Source organism: Pyrus communis, chromosome 13, assembly GCF_963583255.1.
Source record: "Pyrus communis chromosome 13, drPyrComm1.1, whole genome shotgun sequence".
NCBI classification, from domain to species: domain Eukaryota; kingdom Viridiplantae; phylum Streptophyta; class Magnoliopsida; order Rosales; family Rosaceae; genus Pyrus; species Pyrus communis.
The window spans coordinates 18658019-18676656 of NC_084815.1; the positions used below are offsets into that span (position 1 = coordinate 18658019).

At 39.2% G+C, this 18638-nt stretch overlaps 3 protein-coding genes and 1 pseudogene across 3 annotated transcripts; 2 read left to right on the forward strand and 2 right to left on the reverse strand.

Annotated features, from left to right (window-relative positions):
- Positions 1–4166: 4166 nt before the first annotated feature.
- Positions 4167–5282, reverse strand: LOC137712298 (uncharacterized). The gene is made up of 2 exons (XM_068451400.1): positions 5152–5282; positions 4167–5097 (listed from the first exon to the last, which is right to left on the reverse strand). The coding sequence occupies exons 1-2, from the start codon at positions 5280–5282 to the stop codon at positions 4167–4169; spliced, it is 1062 nt and encodes a 353-aa protein (XP_068307501.1).
- A 60-nt stretch (positions 5283–5342) lies between these two features.
- LOC137712299 (uncharacterized) lies at positions 5343–5702 on the reverse strand. The gene has a single exon (XM_068451401.1). The coding sequence runs from the start codon at positions 5700–5702 to the stop codon at positions 5343–5345; it is 360 nt and encodes a 119-aa protein (XP_068307502.1).
- Positions 5703–9775: 4073 nt separating this feature from the next.
- Positions 9776–13644, forward strand: LOC137712953 (subtilisin-like protease SBT3.8). The gene is given in 9 exon segments (XM_068452163.1): positions 9776–10080; positions 10320–10411; positions 10683–10780; positions 10864–11690; positions 11823–11908; positions 12122–12367; positions 12459–12573; positions 12637–12826; positions 12953–13644. Coding segments are annotated over 9 exon segments (2346 nt in total). The 5' UTR covers positions 9776–9960; the 3' UTR covers positions 13525–13644.
- Positions 13645–14173: 529 nt separating this feature from the next.
- Positions 14174–18638, forward strand: part of LOC137712300 (subtilisin-like protease SBT3.6) — a 30834-nt pseudogene continuing 26369 nt past the window's right edge.

An 18638-nucleotide genomic window follows, 5' to 3' on the forward strand; every position in this document is an offset into this window, starting at 1 on the left:
GAAAGATAAGAGTTAGATCACTTAATTAAACATGCATCATTGAAAGTTGTATAAATAAGGTACTCTCAGTTACATTTTATCAATAACTTGGTTTATGGTCTACTAGATATTTAGAAGCACTAATGAGTTGTACATGTTTAATTAAAATTGAATTGAAGCAAAGTTGTTTCTTGACTTTTTAATCAGATTTGCTGAGAAATTAGAAGGAAATCTAGTTACTTAGTTTCCATTACAATTGAAGACAGCAGCAGTCCTTGCTCATACTCCTTATTTTGATAATGGTTGGCATGAGAAGAAATTTTACAGTAAGGTGAATAATTTCTATGGAAGTGGATGTGAAGATTGTAAGGTCAGAAGCCATGCTATTAGTTTAATGTCTAGATCATGATTACCCAAATCTAATTGATGGATGCACTAAAACAGCCTGGAGTTGTGCAAGTTTATCATGCAAACATTTCAAGTTTGATGCTTCAAGTTCAAGATGTTGCTTCAAGAGTGAGGAGGCCGTGAAAACTACTATTATAAAAGGGTGGATCAACTGGAAATTAACTAAAATAATTACTTTCCCAGCCAATGATGCACTCTTCTTCTTTGTTAGTGGTGGTTGTACCTCAAAATTTAACACGTATTAGCCCCGTTTACGAGCTAATGTATATGTGAAAATTAATAAAATACTTAAGACGCACTTTATCTGAGCCTAATTCCTTGCTGCAACGTATGAATTAGAGTACTTACCAAGTATTTTACTGATACTTGTACAACTATTCTTTTATATTTAGAGTTAAAGCTAACATGCACAATTGTTTCAAGTTGGTTCTGTTATGTCACAAGTCTCCTTGTGGTGCGACTCTCTTGCTTTGCCTATGGGTTGCTGGAGTTTGAGTAGATTGAAATAAGCAGATTTCAAATTTATAATCTAGCTAGTGTTATGGTTGGTAGCAATGGGAAAAAAGAAGGCAGATAGTGATAGAATTTTTTACCTCAGGAGAAATGGAGATTGCAGCAACTAATCTGCTGCTTAGGAGGAGCAGGCTATTTGAAATGGTACCAGGCATGGTATTTTGATTAATAATTTTCGTTAAAGATTGAATCTTGAATAATAGGATTTAAGGAAAAACTGAAGTTCTTCGAGAGAGGGAGTTGAGAAGTCAAGAGTCTGTGTTTTTCATTACAAAAAGCATAAACTTTACAAGGACTATATCAGACTTTTTCTGATCACAAAACAGAACCTACACACTAGAGGCCTAGGAACTCTTCTCCAGCCATTAATGGACATTGGAGGATATCATCCATCCACTTGGAAGAAGATGGGAAACACAGTACAATTAAAAAACCAGATAAGAACCCAGCTGTAAGAATTCTAAAAACAGAAACTTAGCCGTTGCACATTTTGAACCAAATGGCTACTTGCTAAAAATAGCAAGTTCTTCACCTCTTCGATTTCAGAGTTCTCTTCACTTCTTTCTGCAGGATTGTCATCTGCAGTTCGACATTAAGCTTGTATGCAGCTTACATCTCAACAGCCTCTCCTAAGCTGCTTACTGGCTTCACTCCAAGTCTCAATCTCAACTGATTAAATCTATCTTTTGGCAAAGCTTTTGTAAATATGTCTGCAAGTTGTTCTTCACTTCTGCAGAAATGCACATTGATCATCCCTTTTTGCAGAGCTTCCCTTATGAAATGATATCGCCTGTTTATGTGTCTAGTTCTCTGATGAAATACAGGGTTTTTGACCATAGAAATTGCTGACATATTGTCACAAAATAAAGGTGTTGCCTCAGTTTGCATTTCCCCAAAGTCATCAAGAACAAATCTTAACCAAATTGACTGTGCAGTTGCCTCAGCTGCTGAAACATACTTAGCTTCAGCTGTTAACAGTGCAACTGTGTTTTGTTTCACAGAGGCCCAAGAAAATACTCCACTGCCAAAACTGAAAGCATAGCCAGAAGTGCTTCTGCTATCATCTTCACTGTCTGCCCAATCTACATCACAGAAACCAATGAGGATTGCAGACTTGTCTTTCACATATTCAATGCCATAGTTTAGGGTTCCTTGCACATATCTCAGTACCCTTCTTGCAACTCCCAGATGCTTCTTAGTTGGACCATTCATAAACCTTGATAACAGACTTGCAGCATACATAAGGTCAGGTCTAGTTGCTGTTAAGTACAGCAAGCTTCCAACTATTTTTTTGTAAAGCCCTTCATCTGCCAACTCACTCCCATCCACCTTTTTAAGTTTTTCACCAGTAGATAAGGGAATGGACACAGGTTTGCAATCTTCAAGCCCAAATTTCTCAAGTAGAGATTTGGCATACTTACCTTGGTGAATAAATACACCTTGATCAGTTTGTAATATCCCCATACCAAGGAAGTGATGCAGGAGACCAAGATCCGACATTTCATATTTCTGCATCATCTCATTTTTGAACTCACAAATCATCTTGTCACTGCTTCCAGTATAGATAATGTCATCAACATATATTGAGACAATTATCAACCCTTCTTCATCATCAGATCTTGTGTATAGGGTGGCTTCACTTGTACTTCTTTTGAATTTACACAGAGAGAGATAAGCATCAATTTCACTGTATCAGGCTCTAGGTGCCTGTTTAAGTCCATATAAAGCCTTCCTTAACTTATAGACCTTTTGACCTGCATTTTCCAACTCAAAACCTTCAGGCTACTCAACATACACTTCTTCATCAAGCACACCATTCAGAAACGCAGATTTAACATCCAGTTGAAACAACTTCCATCTCTTTTGTGCTGCTAAGGCAATGAGAGTTCGAATTGTGTCTAATCTTGCCACATGTGCAAAAGTTTCATTGTAGTCAATCCCTGGTTTCTGTGCATACCCCTTTGCTACAAGTCTGGCTTTGTGTTTTTGAACTGTTCCATCCAGATTCAATTTAGTTTTAAACACCCATTTCACACCTATAACAGGTTTATCAACAGGTCTCTCAACAAGTTCCTAAGTATTGTTCTTCTCAATCATTTCCAATTCTGCATTCATAGCTTCTTGCCAAGCTAAATCGCTTGCTGCTTCTCGATAAGTCTCAGGTTCTATAATGCACATGTGACACCTTGCATATATGTCTTCTAGAGTTTTCAACTTCACTGGAGTGGAGCTTGGTGTGGAGCCTTGACTGTGATTTCCACCATTGTCCTCAACAGACTCATGAGCAACAGTGTTTGAATGAGAACTTCCAGCATTGTTATACTGGGAATCATCAGTTTGTTCCTCTCTACCTTCTTCTTCATAGTCAAATCCTTCAAGATTGAAATGAGTTGAAGTAGGCTCCACTTGATCAATTTTCCAATTCCATGACTGTTTTTCACTGAAAATTACACTTCTTGAGAGTACTATCTTTTTAGATTGCAGATCATATACTCTATATCCTTTTTCACAGCTCCCATATCCCATGAAGACTCCTTTCCTGGACTTCTCATCAAACTTGTGCCTCAAATATGACGAGACATGAGTATAGCATACACAAACAAAAACTTTCAGATGCTTGATTCCAGGCTTTCTACCTGTGAATGCTTCAAAAGGAGTTTTGTCTAGAACAGATGTTGTAAGACATCTATTTTGAAGGTACACTGCTGTGCTTACAGCTTCTGCCCAGAATTTTACAGGCATTCCTTTTTCAACCATCATAGACTTTGCCATCTCACCAATCGATTTATTCTTCCTCTCAGCAACTCCATTTTGCTGAGGAGAGTAGGCAATAGTCAGTTGCCTCTCCATTCCCATGCTTGCACAGTAATCTAGAAACTCATTTGAGGTGTATTCACCACCTCTATCACTCCTTAGCTTCTTTAAATTGAATCCACTTTGCAGTTCAACAAAAACTTTGAATTTTTTGAACACATTGAAGGTATCAGATTTGTTTATGAGAAAGTATACCCAACACATTCTTGAGAAATCATCAATGAATGTGATGAAGTACCTATTTCCTCCAATGGACTCATTTTGCATAGGTCCACACAAATCTGTATGCACCAATTCAAGTGGGCAGCTTGCTCTCCATGCTTTTCCTTTGTCAAAGGATTCTCTGTGATGCTTGCCTGATACACAACCTTCACACACATCTCTCATTTCTGTCAAAATAGGTAGTCCAATCACCATTTCCTTCTGCTGCATCTTTTTCATACTGTTAAAGTTCAAATGTCCAAGTCTTCTGTGCCATATCCATGAATCTTCAACATAGAAGCTTTCCTTGCTGCAGGAGTTATGGATTCCAGTGAGAGATGAAAACATCGATTTCCTGCCATGATCACCTTTGCCACAACATTGTTAAGACTGTTATCATCAAAGATCACTGCTATATTACCCCCAAATAGGACATAGTAGCCGTGCTCCATCATTTGACCTACACTTAGTAAGTTTTCATCCAAGCCAGGAACCAGCAATACTTCATTGATATATCTTTTCCCACGCTGAGTTTCAACCACTAAAGTGCCTTTTCCAATTGCTTGTACAAGATCACCAGTGCCCATTTTAACTTTACAAGTCACAGATCTGTCAAGATTTATTAAGGTAGACTCTTGTGATGTCATGTGGTTGCTGCAAGCACTGTCCACAAACCACACACTTCTATCTTGCACAGTTGATGAGTGACAGGCATAAAACATGGTTCCTGTAGTTACTTCTTCTTCCTTTGCACAGTGAGCAACTTGCTTGTGACCATCACAGTCCTTTGCAATATGACCAAAATGATTGCACTTTCCACATTTTGGTTTTCCTTTGTATTTGCACACACCAAAATGATATTTCTGGCACACTTGACACTGTGGTTTCACAGAACTTTGATTACTGCTCCCTTGCTTGTTCTGTGAATTGAATCTGTTGTTCCAATTTCCTCCTGGATTGTTGCTCCAACTTCCACTCGGAGACCAGTTTGATCCCTTCTTGTTTTGTCCCTGCCACTTTTGATTTGGCCTACTCTGAGAACCTTTGTAGGTGCCAGTGACCTGATTGTTTCCAACTCTAAGACTACTAAAAGCCCTCTCAGTTCCTGTCAATCTATCCCTTTCATCATGTAAGTCTTCCCTTTTATCATATACTTTGACAAATGCAATGACTTCTTCCACTCTAATAGCATCCAGATCTCAAGTTTCCTCAATAATAGACACAATGGATTTATACCTCCTACTTAGACTCATCAATAATTTCTGCACAATTCTTTGTTCAGTCACATCTTCACCAAGAGACTTCAGATTATTCACAATTCCAAAAAACCTACCCAAATAGTCATCTAGGTTTTCACTATCTGTCATTCTCATATATTCAAAATCAGCCCTAACAGCTTGAAGTTTCACAGCTCTTACCTTTTTATCTCATCTGAACTCTCTTCTCAGGATGTCCCAAGCCCCTTTTGCAGTCTTCTCATTTCTGATACGAGGAAAAAGCTCATCTGTTATAGCTCCTTGTATAAGACTCAACACCTTGGCGTTTTTTATTCTGTCTTCTCTGGAGATGGTTGGTGGTTCCACTGGAATTTGCTCAGCCTCGCTACCCTCATCTCCAGAACCTTCTTCCTCTTCAGGAATCTGCTGCACTTGTACACCGAGTTCCACTACATCCCATAGATCATGCGCTATGAGGATAGTTTCCATCTTGACAGCCCAAAAATCGTAGTTTGCACCATCGAACTGTGGAGTTTGTAAGTCTCCACCGGAAGAACCTGATCCCACCATTTTCTTAGTGAGTATCAGTGAATCAACCAATAAAGGAACCACCTTTATCCCGTCTGGGACTTTTTTCTAGGAGGAACCTCTCTCACAGCTTTACTCCCTTCTTCGGAATCAGACTAGAAGCTCTGATACCATGTTTGAAATGGTACCAGGCATGGTATTTTGATTAATAATCTTCGTTAAAGATTGAATCTTGAATAATAGGATTTAAGGAAAAACTGAAGTTCTTTGAGAGAGGGAGTTGAGAAGTCAAGAGTCTGTGTTTTTCATTATAGAAAGCATAAACTTTACAAGGACTATATCAGACTTTTTCTGATCACAAAACAGAACCTACACACTAGAGGCCTAGGAACTCTTCTCCAGCCATTAATGGACATTGGAGGATATCATCCATCCACTTGGAAGAAGATGGGAAACACAGTACAATTAAAAAACCAGATAAGAACCCAGCAGTAAGAATTCTAAAAACAGAAACTTAGTCGTTGCACATTTTGAACCAAACGGCTACTTGCTAAAAATAGCAAGTTCTTCACCTCTTCGATTTCAGAGTTCTCTTCACTTCTTTCTGCAGGATTGTCATCTGCAGTTCGACATTAAGCTTGTATGCAGCTTACATGTCAACACAGGCTTGGTCTTCCTTTTTCTTTCTTGTTAGTACTTCAAATTGTTTTGTTGGCAGGTTGATCAAACTGCTCAAAGAAGTGATGGCTGGGAGCCGAATTCTGACTTTTGATGAGACGAAAAAGGGATGTGGCCGAGTTACTAAACAGTTGAGAAGGTCATCCTCACTCATGCTTGTTCATTTGATTGGATATGGCAACTGGAAGTAGAGATGGTGATGAAGCTGCTCCGCATCCATGCTGCCCACATTTACATGATGAATGTGTTGTCTTAATTTAATTTGCTCTTCAGATCTCAAAGGTTCAGGGATAAGGTTGTTTGCAGTTTTCTCCATGTTCTGTTACTTGTCATCGTTTGACCTAACTTCTGTTTGTTTTGTAGTAGATGTGAAGGAGATAAAATGAGGACTATGTCCATATATAAGATCGGACGAACTGAATAGGCAAAAAATATAATTATAAGTTACCTTCCGACTACAGTGGCAAGCAAGTCATGGTGTGAATCCACGATCACTTCGGGATGTCATGTTGCGTCTCTCCCAGATCAACAGTGTGTACCTGTTAAATGAGAGAGATAAGTTAGAGAACTGAATTCCGGCTTCTGAAAACAAAGAAGAGGTGTTTGAGATATGTTGATGCATATGTGGCTATTTTCTGTTTTAATTTGCCCTGGTATTAAGACAACAGAGAAGGCATAGGACTAGAACAAGTAGCAGACTCGTGCTGCTCACATTTCCTCTTCGTGAAGTCAACATCTTTGTGTGATGGCAGAATCGGAGATATCTAACAAAGCCCTCTCCGCCCATCGGAATAGGAAGGCGAAAGCCTCCTCCCCGGCTCTCTTCCAAAGTTGTAAATAATCTACTGACCAAACGCTGTAGGGGCCGGACGGCTCTACATTCAGGCAGATGAAAAGGAGGAAGAGGTTGATGAAACTGGAGGAGTGAGGCCGTCAAAGCTTTAAAGACACGGTAAATTTGGACTGAACCCTAATTTTTCTCATGCTTTGATGTTGAGAGAGATTTGGAGAGAAGTGGTTTGCTATTCAGCCAACTCTACTTTCTAAAAAGAACAAATGCAAATATCAGAAGAAACGTATAAGAGAGAGAGAGTAATAGCTTGCATGTGATGTTCTGAAAGTTTGCTAAAAGAATTGAAAGGACAAAAGAGTAGTGGTACTGAGAAGGAAAATTTTTTCCAGATGACGGGTACAGCTGCTGAGCTGGAGTTCCTTTCCAATTAAATGATGTCACATATCCCACTACAGCGGTATAGATTAGTTTTGTTTAATACAAAATAAGAACAAAAACTCAAAACTTGTAGAAGGTGTAAAGTCACCATCTCCAGCGGCCGATCCCCACCACCAACGGCCACTCACTTCCGATCGATGACGACGATGACGATTTCAGCTTCCACGAGGACCCCACCGACCACAGCGCCCCCACGCCGCACCATCCAGATCCGGACAATTACGACGATATCGAGAACTCATCCGATGTCAACAAGGACGCTTTCAGGAGATGGATGGCAGGCTTGGCAGCCCCCAGACTTCTAGCTGGGCTGATGCCATTTTCGGTGATGGATTGATGCCATTTTAGGTTACGGAGCAAAATTTGATCAAAACCCATGAAAATGCACGACGGAATAGAGAGGAATCTGTTTTCTTCATTTAATTAATTTAAATTATATTCTTAGAATAAATATTAGTTGTCATTGTAAAAGATGATGTCGAAGTTGTCAACCTAAGTGCTAACTCCAAGTCAGAAAGTGTATCAGTCACTTGAAAAATTTCTCGTCTCTTTGAAAAATTTCTCCTTAAAGAGGGGGAAGTAGCCAATTTGGGATTCCTGGATCCAAGTGATCGGAATTGGGTTCTCTTCGAGGCAAACTCTCAGGATTCTTGGGACCCTTGAGATCCTCTAACACAAGTTGTTGAATTTCGATTCAATGGTTACAATTATTATAACTTTTAAAGGAGTCTCTATTTGTAACCGTTGGATCGAAATCCAACGGTCCATGTTAATGGATCCCGAGGGTTTGCCTTGGAGAGGATCCAATTCCCAAGTGACCTAATACAGCTGGAGTATCCACCGAATAAATATCTGACACTTGGCAAATCTATGTTCTATTCAAAGTCATGCCTTTTTTTTGTTGTGTTAGAGATAATCTATTTTATACTATTAAGAGAACCCTCATTGTCAATTTTTTTTCTCTTTTTTTTCTATTTTACCCTCATTTTTTATACACAATATTGACCAAATGGGGGCAAAATAGTACTTTTGTATCTTTTGACAAAATGACAACCGTATCTCTATTTTACCCTTTTTTTTTTTTTGGGAAAATGACAGTCATACACTTATTTTTTCAGTTTTACCATCACTTTTGATACACAATATTTACATAAAGAGGACAAAACAGTAATTATGTAATATTAAAAAATACACTTATTAAAAAAATTTGTTCACACATATAAAATATATGCTCACTGTTAATGTCTATTAAATATCTGAACCTGAACGGTTGGAAAAAGAAGCTAAAAGTTTACCTCCCTCAATTTCTCAATCAAAGCATATTCTTCCTTGGTAGATTAGCAGATCCGCCCAACTACATTAATAAAAAATGAATTAATCTTCAACAAAAAGAAGATGAAATAAAAAGAATATCGTGTATGAGGTGGAGATCCCAGAACGGGGAAAATTTTCCCCTAAAGTGAATGGATCAGGATCGTCTCCTAAGTAATGGTGAGGATCCTCCTGATCAGGCTCATCGAGACATTCAAATTTTATTCAATAGTTATAATTATTATAAGTTTTAGAGGAACCCCTGTTTGAAGTTGGATAAAATTTGAACGGCCTGATACAATTATTAAAAAAACTGTTGGATATTAAACATTATAATATTATTTGTTAAAAAATAATAAATAGTTTGAATAAAAAAATAAATTGTTAAATGTTCCGTGCAAATTAGAAAATTTTCAATGTGTACAGTTCAAGTACATAAAGTGTCAAAATACAAATGGTTGGATACCTAAAAAAAAACTTTCAACCATTTATACAATGACAGTTAGTGTATGTGTTCTCCACGTAGTATAAAAATTAAAACCTAATATTTTGTGACCTGTGTGCTTTATCTACTTACAGTTATGTCATAGCAATTAACAGGCTGTTATCGTTTTAGAAGTGGCGCAAACTGCGAAGTGTCTATATAATATTAGTCACGCTATTTGGAAAAAAAGGTATTAGGGTTCCTTAAACTCAGAACTCTAAAAAAGAGTAACAGAGAAAAACCCTACTCTTTGTGAATAGAGTATACCTGTTTTGTTTTTAATCAGTTGATTTGACTCCCACCGACACCATGGATTCCCATCAATTGAAAGTGCGATATCTGCCAAATCTGACATATATATGTTTGAAATGTCAAAAGAATGGAAGGGAGAGAAGTCCTAGAGTTTGGAAGCTCTTCTGGAATATTAGAATAGTCTTCAAAGACTGCTAACATCAATTACCAGTCACCTGATTTAACAATGAAAAGTCATATAATTACACAAGAAAATGTTCTTCGGTTAGCTGCAGCTTCATAAATCCGTCATTCGTATATAATCAAGAGGGAGAGAGAGAGAGAGTGAGAGGGAGGGAGGGAGAATGGGCTTCCTTTGGCTGAAAGGTAAGAGCAACAAGGCTTTACTACTTGTGGCAGTTAGTTTTCTGTTAGTTTTCAATGGCAAGAACACTCTGATTGCACCAGCTGATGCCAAGAGTAGAGTAAGTATATACTGCTTCAAAAGCTTGATATCCGTTTCTCTCTAATTTCAGCAATTTTTGTTGGGAAATGAGTTCCACACACACCTTTTCCCCTTTTGCACATTCTTATTTATTTATATCTCTAGATTCTCTTTTGATTTATTCGGTTCCAAAGCCATAAATAGACATGAGTGTGCCGCGGAGAAAAATGGCGTGCAAAACTTTTTTACTGTAGTATTTACTTTCTATCCGATGTGTAGCTGCACATAGTTTATTTGGGTGAGAAGCAGCATGAGGATCCTGAGCTTTTAACCACTTCACATCATGAGATGTTGGCATCAGTTGTTGGCAGGTACAACAGTTAATTTCGCCCCTCAAACTACTTCAATCTTCTCCACAAAGAATGAGTACTTAAGTTTCAGATTAAGCGGCTTGAAGTCGCGCAAACAAAGTTTTGATTTCTTGAATAACAACTTGTTCAATATATAGACATCTGTACAGAAAATAGCTTCATTCAACTTTTCAAACTTAATTGCACGTCTGTAGGTGACTTAATTTAGTCTCTAAAGGTAAATATCTAAAAATGGTTGCTAATTATGCGTGGTTTAATCCATACGTCGCAGCAAAGAAGCCGCCATTGATTCAATGGTATATAGCTATAGACACGGCTTCTCTGGCTTTGCAGCCAAGCTTACAGAATCGCAAGCCAAGAAGATTTCAGGTACGTACTTTTGAACTTACAATTATCTATGCCCCAAAATTTTCGGATCATAACTAATGATTATATTCCTGCTGTCCTGTTAGAGTTTTCTGGAGTTGTTCATGTCACGCCAAATAGCTTTTACTCACCACAAACTACTAGGAGTTGGGATTACCTAGGCCTCTCTTCTCATTCCCCCACCAATTTGATGCACGAGACCAACATGGGCGATGGGATTGTCATTGGCATCATGGACTTCGGAATATGGCCAGAGTCGAAAATGCTAAATGATGATGGGGTTGGGCCAATCCCTACCCGTTGGAAGGGCCGATGTGAATCAGGAGAGAGCTTCAATGCCACAACACACTGCAACAGAAAACTTATAGGAGCAAAGTGGTTCATAGATGGCTTCCTTGCTGACAATGAGCAACCATTCAACACAGTATTTTGGGAGTTCTATTCTCCGAGAGATGGAGCAGGACACGGAACACACACTGCCACAACCGCTGCTGGTTCCTTTGTGGCCAATGCAAGTTACCAAGGGCTTGCCCTAGGAGTAGTCTGAGGTGGTGCACCACGGGCTCATTTGGCCGTGTACAAGACATGTTGGAATGTGCTAAATTTCGTGTGCGCTGCTGCTGATCTGCTTAAAGCTTTTGATGAAGCAATATATGATGGTGTAGATGTATTGTCGCTGTCTATTGGCAACTACAATCCTAAGTTTGCAGAGGTTGATAAGCGTGACGCGATTGCCACAGGGTCATTCCATGCTGTGGCCAAAAGTATTACTGTTGTTTGTGCTGCAGACAATACTGGACCTGCTCCTCAGACAGTGTCGAATGTAGCACCCTGGATCATAACCATGGCAGCTACCACCATCGACAGATCCTTCCCCACTCCCATTACTCTCGGGAATAACAAAACTCTACTGGTAACTCATACAAAATTTGTTGCAAATTAACTTCTCTAAATTGATCATTAATATGATTTTCTTTTTCTAATTAAGCATTAATATGTTTTCTTTTTTTTTTTTCTCCATTGATTTGTTTGAAAAATATTTTAGGGGCAAGCCATGTTTGTAGGAAAAGAGGTTGGTTTCACTGGTTTGGTGTATCCAAAAGGCCCAGAACAATTCCCTACAACATATGGGTAATGTATTTATTTGCTAGTGATGTCGAAGAGAAAAGTTACCTAAAACCACTGTGACGGTATCTCAAGCTAATCATACACAGCAATGTTGGAAAGTTGAAATGCACAGCAGTGGGTGATTGGCTTGGATACCACCATACTGGCATCCTCATTGTAAGTAAATTCCCCTTGACTTTGGGAACCAAAACCATAACACAAAATCCTCACTTGCAGTGTCTGCGAGTCCTTGACACTTAATACCACACATGTGGCTGGAAATGTAGTCATTTGCTTCACAACGATGCCTGGGCCAGCACAAGTAACCAGTGTTGTATCTGCTGTTAGAAGTGCAGGCGGAGTCGGGGTGATTATTGCAAGGAATCCTAGTAATCTCTTCGGTCCTTGCAGCAATGACTTCCCCTGCATTGTAGTTGACTACAAACTTGGCACCGAGATAATGTTATATATTCGTTCCACAAGGTATCTTGATTTTTACACCACCACAATCATTTTAGAATCAGTATTTTCTTTGTCAAAAAAATGTGACAAGGTTGTTCTTTGTGGTACACAGATCTCCTACTGTAAAACTGAGCCCTTCTAAGACACTAACGGGGAAGCCTATATCGACTAAAGTTGCTTACTTCTCTTCTAGAGGACCTAATGCCATCGCTCCTGCAATTTTGAAGGTATAGTCCTGTTAAGCAATGCACTTTTAGATTCAACTCGATATAGCTTTTTGTTGGTTGCAGCCAGATATAGCCGCGCCTGGTGTGAACATATTAGCAGCCAGTTCGTATGATCCCGCTATGGATGGAAGATTTGCCTTGCTATCGGGGACATCAATGGCAACTCCCCACATTGCAGGCATTGTGGCAATTTTAAAATCATCGCACCCTGGTTGGTCCCCTGCTGCAATGAAATCAGCACTAGTCATAACAGGTTGATCTACAACCATAATAGTTAGTGTCCAAGCGATTAGCAAGTGTCCGTAGTGTAGTGAAATTGGATGGTTTTGAGATTAGGTCAGCACATTAATAATAACAAAACTTTTTTCTTCTTTTGCAGCATGGAAGACTGATCCGTTTGGAGAGCCAATCTTTGCTGAAGGGACAGGGCAAAAGTTTGCGGATCCATTTGACTATGGAGGAGGATTAGTGAACCCGAACAAGGAAGCGAATCCTGGCCTCATATATGACATGGGCACAAATGACTACATAAACTACCTTTGTGCGTTTGGCTACAACACCTCAGCTATTTCTCTGCTTGTTAAACAAGCAACATCATGTCCTGTTATAAAACCTTCAATTCTTGATGTGAACCTGCCTTCCATTACAATTCCAAATCTAAGAAGTCCTGTAACACTCACTCGAACTGTAACGAATGTTGGCCCTGTCATCTCAACATACAAAGCCCAAATCGAGCCTCCACCAGGCATCAATGTAGTTGTGAAGCCAGAGGCATTGGTCTTCAACTCGACAGTTAAGGCACTCTCCTTTACAGTTGCGGTTTCCACCACCTACCAAGTGAACATGGCATACTTTTTCGGAAGCCTGACATGGACTGATGGGGTGCATGCTGTGTCAAGTCCCATATCTGTGAGAACACAAATCATACAATCCTATACTGATGACAACTGAAAATGGATCATACTCATCCATTAAATTGTAATAATGCAGATACATGGTTGAATAATCGAATAAGTATAATAACGGTGAATATTTCCAAAGACTAGGTCTGCTTCCCTTCTCTTTTGTGAGCATAATTTGTTGATTATATAATTCACAATTGAAATAAGATGAGGGAGTATGAATGCTTGATGAACAACTAACTTTTCCAAGGTCATCCTACTCGAGAAAATCTTGGATGTCACTTGTTGTGTACAATCATATGTTTATCTCTTATCACGTGAGATATACACATGATTTTAAACCTTGAAAGGCCGGCGACTGTGACAAATGTGGGAAAAATTAATTCGAAGTATACGGCATTGGTGCAGGCACCTCCTGCTGTCCTGCATAATAATGACAGTTCAGCCTCGATGTGGCTTTAATATTTGTGGCAGTTAGTTTTCTGTTAGTTTTCAATGGCCAGAACACTCTGATTGCACCAGTTGATGCCAAGAGTAGAGTATATACTGCTTCTAGTTTCAGCAATTTTCGTTGGAAAATGATATCCGCACACTTTTTTCTCCTTTTGCACACCCTTGTTTATTTATATATCTAGGTTCTCTTTTAGCTTATTCAATCCCAAAGCAATAAATAAACATGCGTGTGCAGGCGGAGAAAAATGGCATGCGTAACTTCTTTTTATGGATAACTAACTCTAATATTTACTGTCCATCCGATGTGTAGCTGCACATAGTTTATTTAGGTGAGAAGCAGCATAGGGATCCTGAGCTTTTAACCATTTCACATCATGAGATGCTGGCATCAGTTGTTGGCAGGTAAATTTACACACATAACATTAGTCTGTCATGCTACTTCAATCTTCTCCACAAAGAATGAGTACTTAAGTTTCAAATTAAGCAGCTTGAAGTCGCACGGACAAACTTTTGGTTTCTTGAATAACTTGTCCAATAAGGACATCTGTAGACAAATTAGCTTCGTTCGTGGTTTTGCTGCCTCTGAAACTTGATTGCCTGTCTGAAGGTGACTTAATTTAGTCCTAAAAAGTAAATATCTAAAATGGTTGCCAATTATGTGTGGTTTAATCATATGTCACAGCAAAGAAGCCGCCATTGACTCAATGGTCTATAGCTATAGACAAGGCTTCTCTGGCTTCGCAACCAAGCTTACAGAATCGCAAGCAAGGAGGATTTCAGGTATGTACTTTTGAACATACAATTATATATGCCCCAAAATTTGGGGATCATAACTAATGATTATATTCCTGCTGTTCAATCTTGATAGAGTTCTCTGGAGTTGTTCATGTCATGCCAAATACCTTTTACACACCGCAAACTACTAGGAGTTGGGATTACCTAGGCCTCTCTTCTCATTCCCCCACCAATGTTATGCATGAGACCAACATGGGAGATGGGATTGTCATTGGCATCATTGACAGCCGAATAGGGCCAGAGTTGAAAATGCTAATTGATGAGAGGGTTGGGCCAATCCCTACCCGTTGGAAGGGCCGATGTGAATCAGGAGAGCGCTTCAATGCCACAACAGACTGCAACATAAAACTTACAGGAGCAAAGTGGTTCATAGATGCATTCCTTGCTGACAATGAGCAACCATTCAACAATACAGAATTTCCGGAGTTCTTGTGTCCGAGAGATGCTGAAGGACACGAAAGACATGGAACGCACACTGTTACAACCGCTGCTAGTTCCCTTGTGGCCAATGCAAGTTGCAAAGGGCTTGCCCTAGGATTAGTCCGAGGTGGTGCACCACGGCTCACTTGGCCGTGTACAAGGTATGTTGGAATGTGCCATATTCCATATGCGCTGCTGCCGATATGCTTAGAGCTACTGATGAAGCAATAAATGATGGTGTAGATGCATTGTCGCTCTTTATTAGCCCCAACAATCCTAATCCTATGTTTGAGGTTGATAAGCGCGACACAAAAGCCATTGGCTTATTCCATGCTGTGGCCAAAGGTATTGTTTGAGTTAATATTTAACACTGGACTTTATGACGACGGAGGCCCAAGAACACAAAAAGCAAGGAGGAGATTAGGCTTGGGCAAATAGACAGCCCAGGAAGAATTAAAAACCATTTTTACAAGGAATAGACAACAAGCCTATGGAAGAAGTGAAGACAGCTCATTCCTAGCAAAAAGCATAGTTCGAGGGTATGGGCAAGCAAATAAACTGGTGACTCACCATGGTCCAGAAGCCCTCCCCAAAAGGCAAGGCTTCAGTCAGGCTAAAACATCTATAAAAGCAACAAGGGACACCAATGACAAGGACACTCAACCAATCAATCGAAAGACATCCCACTTTGCTCTTAGACAAGCCAGAAACAAGAAAGCCTTAGTTTGTCCAGACTTCCCCCTTTTAGTCATAGATTCACCATAGAAAGCCATTTTTATCAAGTTTAGAAGCTTTGCTACCTTGCCCCAGTGTTGTAGTATCGAATCCCTTTAGGAAATCCTATTTACATTTCATTTTCTAGAAAAAGAACCTTATACAGACTTAACCCATCTGTGACAATCCATTGATAACCAAGAAGTCTAATTAACTTGCGGCACAAGTAATTAACCCAGTTCATAACTAAAAAAGAATAGTCTATTATACAAAAATAACAGTGGCACGCTCAGATCTATATTAGCTTTGATTATGAGCCCCAAGGCCTAACAAAGGCCCCACAGAGGCACCATTCAAACCAACAGCAAACTCACATTGCAGCACACTAAGCAGCAAATCTTGCCCGACAGGCAAGAACCCCGGGGAGCTGTGCGAGGGACAGATTTGGCTTGAATAGGTATTACCATTGTTTGTGCTTAGGCAATACTGGACCTAATCCTCAGACAGTGGCGATTTGTAGCTACCACCATCGACAGATCCTTCCCCACGCCCATCACACTCGGAAAAAACAAAACTCTACTAGTGACTCATACAAAATATGTTGCAAATTAATTCTCTAAATTGATCATTAATATGATTAAGCTTTTTTTGATTAAGCATTAATATGTTATCCTTTTTCTCCATTGATTTGCTTGATAAATATTTTAGGGGCAAGCCATGTTTGCAAGAAAAGAGGTTGGTTTTACTGATTTCGTTTATCCAGAAGGTCCAGAACTTCTCCTTACATCATACGGGTAATGTATTTATTTGCACTTTAAAAAGAGTTTGTTTTATTGTTTGTTGGTGATGCCGAAGAGAAAAACCTACCTAAGACAACTACGGCGGATCTCAGGCTAATCATGCACTGCAGTGTTGGAAAGTTAAAATGCATGGCAGTGCATTATTGGCTTGGATACCGCCATAGTGGTATACCCGTTGTAAGTAAATTTCTCTCAATTTTGGGAACCAAAACCATAACACTGAATACTTACTTGCAGTGTCTGCGGGTCCCTAAGACTAAATAACACTTCTGTTGCTGGAAATGTAGTCATTTGCTTCACAACGGAGCCCAAGCAAGAACAAATTACTAGCATCGTATCTGCTGTTAGAAGTGCAGGCTGAGTTAGAGTGATTATTGGTAGGAATCCTAGTAATCTCTTGGGTGCTTGCAGCAATGACTTCCCCTGCATTGTTGTTGACAACGAACTTGGCACCGAATTATTTTACAAGGTAACTCAAGCGTGATTTTCTATATTCATTCCACAAGGTAACTTCATTTTTACAACACTATAATCAATTTAGAATCATTATTCTCTTTGTAAAATAAAAAATTTAAAAAAAAAGTGACAATGTTTTTCTTTGTGATACACAAATTTCCTATTGTAAAACTGAGCCCTTCTAAGACACTGACGGGAAAGCCTGTATCGAGTAAAGTTGCTCACTTTGCTAGAGGACCTAATTCCATCTCTCCTGTAATTTTGAAGCTAGAATTTGCTACCAAATTAGTCCTGTTAAGCAATGCACCTTTGGGTGCGTTTGTTGCACTGGATTATCTCGGACTGGACTATCTTCAGAGACTACGCTGGAATGACTTAGATTAGACTAAGCTGGACTAACTTGGTGACTAACTTGGTGAAACGTTTGGTACAGTCTCGGACTAAAAAGCAGGATAACGAAAAACCATCACATTCATCACCCAAAAGACCAACAAAGCAAATTTAGAACAAAAGTCATACATTTTTTTTTATATATAAAATTTTAATTTAATAAAGAATGATGTTAGGAGCTACATATACGACATGGAGTCATCGAATGAAGTACTATGTTATGTATACAAAATGTATACATACGTTCTATATGATTTCTATTTGACATACAAACTCAACTCGGGATCTTTTCCTTTCTTCCAGTAACTAGTGGACTGGTGCACTCGAATCTTGCATGCTTGAGTATGGACTCTCGATATCTGTTCTTCGCATATGAAGAGAGCTTAACCTCGTGGTCGAAGATAAGGACACACCAACATTCCTCTCTGCACTGAGCATGTGGAAATACACTTGAGGTGCCCATCTAACCCGCTAGTTTAGGAGAGGGAAGGACTGCAGGTAACAAATCGAAGCTGTGACAGTTCCTACAAGACCTCCGGTGAAGACGTCCTGCCAATGATTAAGTAATCATCACATTAGAGATTCCCACGAGAGCAGCACATAGTAATGGAAGAAATATAATGCAGAGCTTTGCGGAATGGCCTCTATGATCAAACACTTTGATCTTCTCGGACAAATACCATGCAAGAAAAACCAAGAACTGCAAATAAAACTGAAGTATTTCAGCAAAAGGAATCAAACAACAACAATTTTCTGCATTTATTTACATAACTAAGATTAAATGAACAATTGTAAAAAGCAATTGAAATAGAATCGAGGTATATGAACGGGAAAGTACAACAAACAAAAACAAACAACTAAACCTAGTGCACCAGGCTACTGCCATTGCAGAGTCATTGCAAAGTAGATACATAGACAAACAATTAATAAATTTGGCTCCCAGTTTTCGAATTATTTGTTAATAATTTACCAAAAACAACACTCAAACTCCAAAGCTCTACATCTGCATCTAAATTCCTTGTCCTTAATACTAGTTTTCTAATCAAAAGCCTTGCATCCGCATCCAAAGCCTTGCATATACATCAAATTGCAGACATGATAGGAATAGACAAGAGCACCACATGCTGAGGCACAC